The following is a 9374-nucleotide window of genomic DNA, read 5'->3' as shown; positions in this document are numbered from 1 at the left end:
CGTCACGTGACCGCCCAGCGGCTCGGCCGTGCGGTCATGGTGGGGGTCGCGTGCCGGAATCGGCCCGAAATGCGCAAATCCTCTCTCTCTCTTGCGATTACTGATATAAAACATTAAAATTATGTGACACAACTATTGTAGAAGATAGAGATATGAATTCATCCAGTGAAATCTTCGCGACAATTGTAACATTTTCCACTAATATATATTCTTCTGTCGACACTCATGTGTAATCATGTGTAATCGCAGTCGTTAGTAGACAGTAATTTCATCGAAGAAATGGTTTATAGTTAAATGCAAAAACAATCACGATACTTTTATGTAAACACCATTTGCAAGATGAACAGCGTATAGATACTAGACGAACGATATCTAGTATCATTCAGAAAAAAACTAACGTGCCTTTCCACAATTCAGGGGTTGACAACCTCCGCAACATGTGTATGTACATTCGATTCCGTCTAAAAAAAAAACGTTTGCGCCCCATATACTGTCTTTAGCTGCAAACTCCGTCATACACTTATGTATAATATCTTGTTTCATAATACATGTCGCTCGAATCAATCTTAATGCTTGTTTCTATTTTCTGCATTTTTTCTCTTGCCACACGAAAGAAGTAAATACATCAAATATTTTTAAACTAGTATATATATATATATATAATACTTCATTTTTTAAATCTTACATATACATTTGCTTTGCTACTAATAACATTTCTTATTAAATTATACATATTTCGCACAAATAACGGAATAAATCTGGTTTTCCAAAATTAACGTCGCTGCTTGTCTAAAATTTGCTTATTTGTCTATTATTGATTTGAACTATTGTCTCATGTTCCATATCATTTCGTCATACTTGTACCATGATTTCAAATTTGTAATTGTGTAAATAGTAATATGTACATATATTCTTTCTTTAAGAAAATCCCTTAAAGGTACAACATAAATCTATTCTATTATCATCTTTCTCTATATTCAATCCTTTACAATTTATTGTTTATATAATCATAAAGAAAGATAGGGAAATCTATAAATCATTTTATTCAACATAGATATATTCGATTTAATATATAACATATGTATTACAGATATGAATGAAAAGATATCCTACGATGTAGTAGGTATGTAACACGATACATGTGGTCCCTTTATTAATTATGGGATTACGAATATCTCTCATCTTTTAACACTAAGATACACAAAAATAATATATATACACACATATGTATATGCCGTGCCAGTGTAATCACAGTCTGTAATTGTTTTACACTTCACCTTCACTTATCTAACATCTTCGGAAAAATTGAGCAAACTTATCTTCTATTATTCTATAATAAAATGAAAAACTAGTTTCCTGATCGGCATACGATCAATAGATATTGAGTTACTCGTATCGACATCCGAAACACTCCGATTCGGATTGTCGCTCCGATTTCGTCATATAAGTGAAAGTGTAAATCAGTAAAGAAAATTAATTACCGATATATATATATATGAGAATTACGGCAATTATACAGTGAAATAATATACTTGGAATGACACGCGCGCGCGCACACGTGTTAGTAGAAAAAATTCAAAATAAACTAGTTTATTAAAAATCAGATATATTGTACTATCTATTGCATTCGTTCAAACTGAAAATCCTGAAAAATACGTTTAATATTTAATTACGTTTAACACTTACAGCTCAATTGGAATAACAAAATTACATGTTCGAAATGTGTACTTCCAATACGCCATATAACTGATATTACGACTTCAATTTTCTTTTACTGGCAGTGTTTACTCCACATCATCCTTTAAGCAGTTTAATAGAATTTCGGATTCGTTGAGAAACGCACATTTAAATAACACAATATATATGCTTCAAATATATAATACATATGATTTTTATTTGAAATATTAAATTATGCAAGTTTGTAAGAAAGAGTTATATAAACATGACGAAAAATTTATCGCAATAATATAGACAATGACGTAAGAATAAGTAATAATAATTAATAATTATGACAAATATTAATATAATAATGACGATGACAGTGATAATGATAGTGATGATAATGATGATAATAAAATAATAATACTTATAACAGGTAACAATGCAGTCCTCTAGTTTTGCATAAAAAATTTTTTTATAACAATTTGGTTAATCTAGATGACTGCTTAAAAGTTGTTATAGAGTATAAGTTCATAAATAATTTCATCAGTCACAGAATGGCAACTTGGACTTATTCTTGTCGTGGATTTAATACGATTTGGCACATAATAATAAGCGTGTAGACGCTACATTCTTTTCGTAATTTTCCAGATGAAATCAATAAGATGCCATTCTTAGTTGCATATTTACATACATATTTATAAACACGCTTGTATAGCAAGAATGGCGAAGATAACTTAAGACAGTTGTCATTTCCTTCGATAATTGGAAGGACGAGGCATTTTTCTTATAAATATATTCAACAATTAGAGCGCGCAATTATATCCGAAAATCAGTGTCATGATGTAAGAAATGTAACGAGATGATTTATCAAAGTTAACTGTAGTTAACCAAAGTTAACTGTAGTTTTTCTCATGTAGTTCCATACATTTCAAAAACGAAAAGAGATTCAGCTGCGCGCAATTATATCCGAAAATCAGTGTCATGATGTAAGAAATGTAACGAGATGATTTATCAAAATTAACTGTAGTTAACTGTAGTTTTTCTCATGTTCCATACATTTCAAAAACGAAAAGAGATTCAGTTGACAGGCGATAACCAAGTATCATGTAGCATTCGCATTTGGTATACATCCGTGTTTCGTCTTATTTTATATTAATTCGTGTCTTGAAAGAGCGGACGACACTAAGGATCGCGGTGTGCGGTGGACTGAGGAGAATAAGACTGGGTCAGTTGGTGTTTTGTTTGTTAGAGCGAAGGCGAGCCAAGCCTGAACGCTCGCCCTCTTCTTCGTCGGACGTGCAAGGTACCACGCCACGTGACGATGTAGCCTGCATTAATTCTTGATCCGGGCCATTCCGATGCTCATACAATAAAATATTTAACGTTTCCTCATATATCCGAGCCTCGGGAAATTCAACCTGAAAAAAGAAAAGCATTTTTAATTATATAATTTCAAAATCATATAAATTCATGTAAATCCTAATTTAAAATCGTATTATTTGATCATGTCATTACCTTTGTATGTTTTTTATCGGTTGTATAAACAATCGAGTGACAGCAGACTTCTGCTACTTTACGACCATGTCCATAAAATGTCCAACAGCAGATCTCGCTCGAGCCGATAACATCTTTGATGAATAATACTCTGCCACTGAATCTAAGTGACATTTTGTCGAATAGTTCTATGTTTTTTAATAGATTGTCATCTGATGTACTGTAAAAATTTAATTTATTTGTTAGTCAGTTTATTCTTTAATAATCTTAATTTATAATAATACAGCTGTAATTATATATAATTATATTTCATTTATTTATTCGTTTATTAATTTTTTTCATGCATTTAAAATATTATTTATTAAAAATCAGCCAATACAAGCACATAGATTAATCGTGTGCAAAAATATATTAATAGAAGTTACAATATAGATATTTCGATCTTTAATTTGAGTCAACTTCAATATAGTATTAATAAATATTTCGCTTACAAATAAAACCAGGTTATTGGAACGAATATCAAATCAGAGAACATTGTGATACTAATGTCCCGAAATAAAAAGTTAACAGTAAAATGTCTTCAGTATTGGACAAAATACTTGAATCATGAATCCAAAGTTAAAATTGATAATAGATTCCAATGAAAAAAATTTCAGATAAGTTTAAAATAAAACAAGTATAATATATACAAGAAGCTGTAAACTTATTTTAAAATATTAGTTTATGATATACTTAAATTATAGCTGCGTTCAGAGAGCGCATTATCAGTGCTTTTGTACCATTCTACTCTTATTTTATGTATAATGAAATGGCTGATAAGGATAATAGAATGACGTTAATAGCGTACTCTCCGAATGCAGCCTATGACTGCTTTTCTTTTAAGAGACACAGTCGACGAATGTTGTTTTATCCTAATATTTAATGAATAACAATGAAGAACACTTCAATGATGAATACTTATGTAGACTGTGTCTGCTAAAAAGAAAGTAGCCCGAGAGATACAATATACTTTTCATCAGTCTTGTTATATTTTAAATTATTTGTATATTAACCCTAATCTATAATGTGTTCTTTGCTTCCTGTATCTTACTTTTTATCTCTTGCCTCCCCCTCCCCTCTTCATGACTGGTTTTTATCAACAATTGTGTTTTTTGTCTCTTTGGAAGTTTGTTAACTTTTATCTCCGACGACAGAAAATGAGAAAACAGGATAAGAAGCAAAAGGACAAGAGATATAAAATGATAAAAAACAAGAAATAGGAAACAAAGAGCATCAGGTTTTAATTAAAACGCTTAGATTGTAATTCATAAAAAATAAGAAAGAAATCTGAAATATCACAATATTTATGAAAATATCTCGATGACAGAGAAAACAAAGAAATAGAAACAAGAGAAAAAAAGAAGTAAAAAGTAAAACAGGAAACAGAGTATATTGTGTGTAGATAAGGTTTTAATACCACTATAAAACACTTGGATTTCAATTTATAAAAGATAAAGGAATAATAAAACATCACAATATTTACAACTATAATGTAACATTTAAGATTACCTTGTATAGGAATATTTATTGTTATGCCTATTAATGAGCAGCTTGACCACAGGCTTAGTAGTATTGCTTATGAGTAATTGTTCTTCTTTTTGAGAGGTTATGAGAGGGACTCTGCAGATTGGCTCTGCTTCACGTTCTTTTCGTAGAAGCGCCTGTTCGCAGGACTCTGCCAGCTCGCTGATACAGTAATATTTTGCCTCTGCAAGCAACTCCGCCATCTCCTTCGAATTTTCTGGCAGGGGAACCGAACCGTCTCGCAAAAAATTCAAGATCGTTCCGAAATGTTTGCCACACCGATCAATCAATATCCAGCCTACGGAGAGAGATTGTGGTTAATGGAAGGTATAAACAAAATAACGAAAAATGAAATGTTCAAAATTCTTAGGAAACAACGCAGGAAGTCCACACAATCCCCTTTTTTTTTCAAATCAAACAAATTCGTGTGCCTCCCACCATAATAAAATTCTTTTGATTAGAATCGCAGGACCGATCGATATTCAAGGTTCATCAATTTCGAGTCAACAACACTCGTCGGAAATTGCATGTCGCACGTTGTAAAAAGAAGCATCTCACCTTCGGAATCGGTGAGCACTTCCATGCGACCGCTGAACATTGCACGCAGCATGGTATCGTGCTTCTGCAAGGTACCTATGGTGGTGTAATGAAGAGAGCCTCCGATGTTCAATTTGACATACTCCGACGGGTATTTAATTTCCGTCTTGTGCTCGCCCGACATAACGAAAAACTCTGGTGAAACCGAACCCTGGCGAAGCCGAGGCAAGTACTAACACTACTAATGTAACGGCCGCGGGATGGAGCGAGGACGGGGGCGAGCGGTATCGATCCTCTCGATGGCAGTCAGGTTGAACGTTGAACGTGTGCGAATACTGCGAATCCGCGACAGATCCGCGTTTGCGTCGGAGCGACGTGAACGCACTCGTGTCGCTGTCGAGCCTTTCGCTTCACACCCGTTGATGTCGGAAAAGCGGGAAAGCCGCGCGAGATACTAATACATCTTCATTTCGCTCCATTTTCGGCTTATTCATCATCGATTACGGCGAACTTCAGAACGGCGAACAAGCGCTACGCGCTGAACATAGCGACGGATCGACTTGATGCGCGAAAGTATCGAGAATATCGCGAGGCATCAAGGCATGACGATCGCGATGACGCGGCTTTCGCCGACCAATCAGCATCGCCCGCGCGTTCCTGGAACCACTGGGGTGCGTTCCAAAACTTGACTCTGTCAACCCCAGTATCTTTTATCTTTATTCAACATTCGGTGACCGACAAGGATAAAATAATACTCGAGTTGACAGAGTAGAACTTTGGAACGCAACCCTGGAACGAGGCGCGAAATCACGTCACGTGATGTCGTTCTTGCAAACTCGAGAAGATGGCCGACTTGTTGGCGAGATATGGCGTTTATATCGATGACTTGAGCAAAGTACGCGTCCTAGAGCCGGAAGCGGCGAATCAAACGAATAAGCTGAAGGAGGAGTGTCAGAGCTTCGTGTCCAGTAAGTTGCGTTGCGTTCGCGAGTGACGTCACAGCGAAGCGACGCAATGGATTTACTTGATTGACCGATTGTCACGATACTCACCCTTCGCACAATTATATATCGTCACCGTTTTACGGTTCCTGCACAAGAAAGCACATCTACACTCTTTGGCGTGTTCGAGAATACTACCTGAGTTGCCTACGAATGTTATTTTATCCGTTGAACAAGGATAAAGTGATACTCGAATAGTGTTTTCGAAAGTAGCCCTCGACAGTGGGGATGAGTTCGAACTTTCGTTAACTTTTGTCTATTTCTAGTAATATAGATTAACTTTAATCTTGGTTTGACTTATCTTTTATCTTCTTGTAGTTTTAAGAATCAGAACAAGATAAAGGGCCAGTTGTTTCACCTTTTGATAAATTTTAGGTAAACCTGTCACTGTCAATCCACACATTGTGATTGGGTAATCTTGCTACTTACCCGACAGGTAAAATTTACCAAAAGGTGGAACAACTGGGCCAAAGAGTCAAATATCAAATAAGAAAACTAGCATCGTGTTCTACTGGGTTTAATGTTAATTTTACACATTGATGGAACTGGGACTTAAAACTGGAAAGATACAAAAAATTATTTAAACCAAGATTAAAATTAATCTAAATTAGCAGAAATGGATCTTAGTATCAATTACAATTAATTAATATTATTTATATTATCGATCTCTCAAAATGTTAATTTGTAAAAGAAATATAACTTGACGGATGTATTTGGAATTATACGAGAAGTTAAATGTAAATAAAATTATGATACAAAATAAACGATTTATCTGATACCAAAGTCTGAATATTCTCTTTAATTTGAGCTCCATTTAAAAAGTTGCACCCTGATGCTTTATTGTCAATCGCATTTAATTACGAATTACTAATATCGCTTCAAAAGTATAAACGACGACTATCGCAACGAATGAGAATTTTTACGTTGCAGAGATTACTGAATTTGAAAAAAATTCCGACGAATTCATTAGAATATTGGACAATTTAGCAAAGGAGGTGGAGAAAGAGAAAATGAAGACGATTGGCGCACGGAATCTGCTGCGTTCCGTTGCGAAGCAAAGAGAAGCCCAGAAACAGCAAATGGAGGTTCTTAAATAATTATATACCAGACATACCTAATATTTAGCAGCGTGTATTCATCGTTTAAATGATAGACGATGCAAGAATTATGCTATCTTTGGCCGGTATTCATAGTCGGTTCTTCTTTTGGCTGTAATCACTATTTATGATTAAATTTGATTATTTTGAACATCTCATCAAATTCTGATTAATTAATTCGGCGATTAATTTACCGAATAATATCTACATTTATTAATGTCGATAGAATAATTAATTTTGTATTGTTTGACATACAAAAAGAAAGATTAGATTAATAAAGAGTTACGTATTGGAAAATTTATTGTAATTCTGGTTAAGAGAGAGAGAGAGTTAATTGAATTAATTATAATCAAAATTAACTTAAGATTGGACCATTAATATCGCTGTATGCCAATGATCGATTATTGCCTATTCTCATTGTAGGCATTGATTTTGGAAAAGTCTGTGGAACTGGAACGGCTAAGAGTACAATACGATTCTTACAAGAAGATCGAAATGGAACAATTAGAAACTATCGAGCATTTATCAGTGACTTAATGTAACATTTTATAACTTCCGACTGTATCTCTGTTGGTTCATCAAATTTTTTTTATCTTTTTGCCAATAAATAATACAATAATTTTTAAAAGCATCAATATTTGTTATGAGTCAATGTTTTTCAAAGAATTGTAAAAATAGTTTTGAAAACACTCTGATTAACTTAATCGATAACTAACTCGTCGTATTATATTTGTTATGGATATAATTATTTATTTTATTTTGTTGATTTGAAAAAAAGATTAATTTTATAATTTACACTTTTTTATTTAGAACAAATTTTATCACATAAGTTATAAACGTCACTGCCAAAATTATCAATTTCTTCTTCATCAATATCACTGTCAATGTCGTCATCTTCTATAAGAGCTAATGATTTTATTTTCATTAATAAATCTTTTTTTGGATTTGTTTCATCTTCATTCCTGTCCTTACTATTAGTTTCATCTGTATCAGTATTCAAACCAGAAGTACTAGGTTTGCTATTATTTTCCTTACTTTTTACTAAAAATAAAGTAGGATTAAGTTTAATAATTATATGTGCATAATAAATATATAAATAAAATTCTACTTAACAATATGAACACAAAATACATACTCGATTGTCGATTCATATAACGTAACAATGTTCTTCGTTTTCGTTCTGACAATGTTTTCATAATTGCTTTAAATTCGGCATCCAATTTAATTTGTTCTTCCTTACTGCATGTTCCTTCTACAACTTCTGTCTTCTGTCCACATTTTGAACATACTCCTTGTTGCTTGGCGCAAAGTAAGCAGATATTATGATAAGAATGTTTCACAGTTTTTTGTTCACATTTAATACATTTCACGGGAGCTTTAAGCACTTTATATTTTTTGTATTTGATCTTCCACTCTATTATTTTTTTGCAACGTTCACATACTTTGGTAACTTCGGTGCTATTAATTTGTTTTATTTTTTGAGATTTGTCATATAGATTATTTTTAAATGATTTTTGATTTTGATATTTTTGAGGCCTCGAACGATTAGCATTTCCCCTTTGACAACTCATGTTTCTATTATTATATTGTAATATTATCAAAATTTAAATAATATAAGAAAGAACTCTTTAAACTATTAATAAACCGTTGCAAATTTTATGACCTGAAAACAAAAGAAAATATAAGTTTTTTATAGATAGTATTTTAAGATGCTTATTATAGCTTCACATCGTTAAATTTATACTCAATGCAACGTGTGATGTTATTCCCAACTTCAGTTTAATTGTTTCAAGTTTCACAAATCAAAACGGTATGCAATATATAAATCTGAAAAATATGTTTGTAAGTCTACATATAATATTATTATGCACGGCCCTTTTTACACCGTTAAATCGGTCAATACGTGTATCAAATTGATGCGGATTAAATACTTCATATGTCCTTATTTACACCGATCTGTCTCATGACAGATTTGGTTAGGTGACATGATATCGTCACTTACGAGATATACCTAAACTTT

The 9374-nt window shown here is 33.0% G+C and overlaps 3 protein-coding genes across 3 annotated transcripts; 1 reads left to right on the top strand and 2 right to left on the bottom strand.

Annotated features, from left to right (window-relative positions):
• Nucleotides 1–2620: 2620 nt before the first annotated feature.
• Nucleotides 2621–5831, bottom strand: LOC108762304 (BTB/POZ domain-containing adapter for CUL3-mediated RhoA degradation protein 3). The gene is made up of 4 exons (XM_018509245.1): nt 5278–5831; nt 4705–5017; nt 3178–3376; nt 2621–3080 (listed from the first exon to the last, which is right to left on the bottom strand). The coding sequence occupies exons 1-4, from the start codon at nt 5438–5440 to the stop codon at nt 2889–2891; spliced, it is 867 nt and encodes a 288-aa protein (XP_018364747.1). The 5' UTR covers nt 5441–5831; the 3' UTR covers nt 2621–2888.
• A 254-nt stretch (nt 5832–6085) lies between these two features.
• Nucleotides 6086–7978, top strand: IFT20 (intraflagellar transport 20). The gene is made up of 3 exons (XM_018509445.1): nt 6086–6224; nt 7188–7342; nt 7778–7978. Exons 1-3 carry the CDS (start codon nt 6101–6103, stop codon nt 7889–7891), a joined length of 393 nt encoding a protein of 130 aa, XP_018364947.1. The 5' UTR covers nt 6086–6100; the 3' UTR covers nt 7892–7978.
• A 178-nt stretch (nt 7979–8156) lies between these two features.
• Nucleotides 8157–9371, bottom strand: LOC108762080 (uncharacterized protein C9orf85 homolog). The gene is made up of 3 exons (XM_018508896.1): nt 9099–9371; nt 8490–9017; nt 8157–8395 (listed from the first exon to the last, which is right to left on the bottom strand). Exons 2-3 carry the CDS (start codon nt 8923–8925, stop codon nt 8157–8159), a joined length of 675 nt encoding a protein of 224 aa, XP_018364398.1. The 5' UTR covers nt 8926–9017; nt 9099–9371.
• Nucleotides 9372–9374: the final 3 nt, after the last annotated feature.

The sequence above is a fragment of the Trachymyrmex cornetzi genome, unplaced genomic scaffold (genome assembly GCF_001594075.2).
Source record: "Trachymyrmex cornetzi isolate Tcor2-1 unplaced genomic scaffold, Tcor1.1 scaffold11, whole genome shotgun sequence".
Classification (NCBI taxonomy): domain Eukaryota; kingdom Metazoa; phylum Arthropoda; class Insecta; order Hymenoptera; family Formicidae; genus Trachymyrmex; species Trachymyrmex cornetzi.
This window is presented reverse-complemented; position numbering and strand designations above follow the sequence as displayed.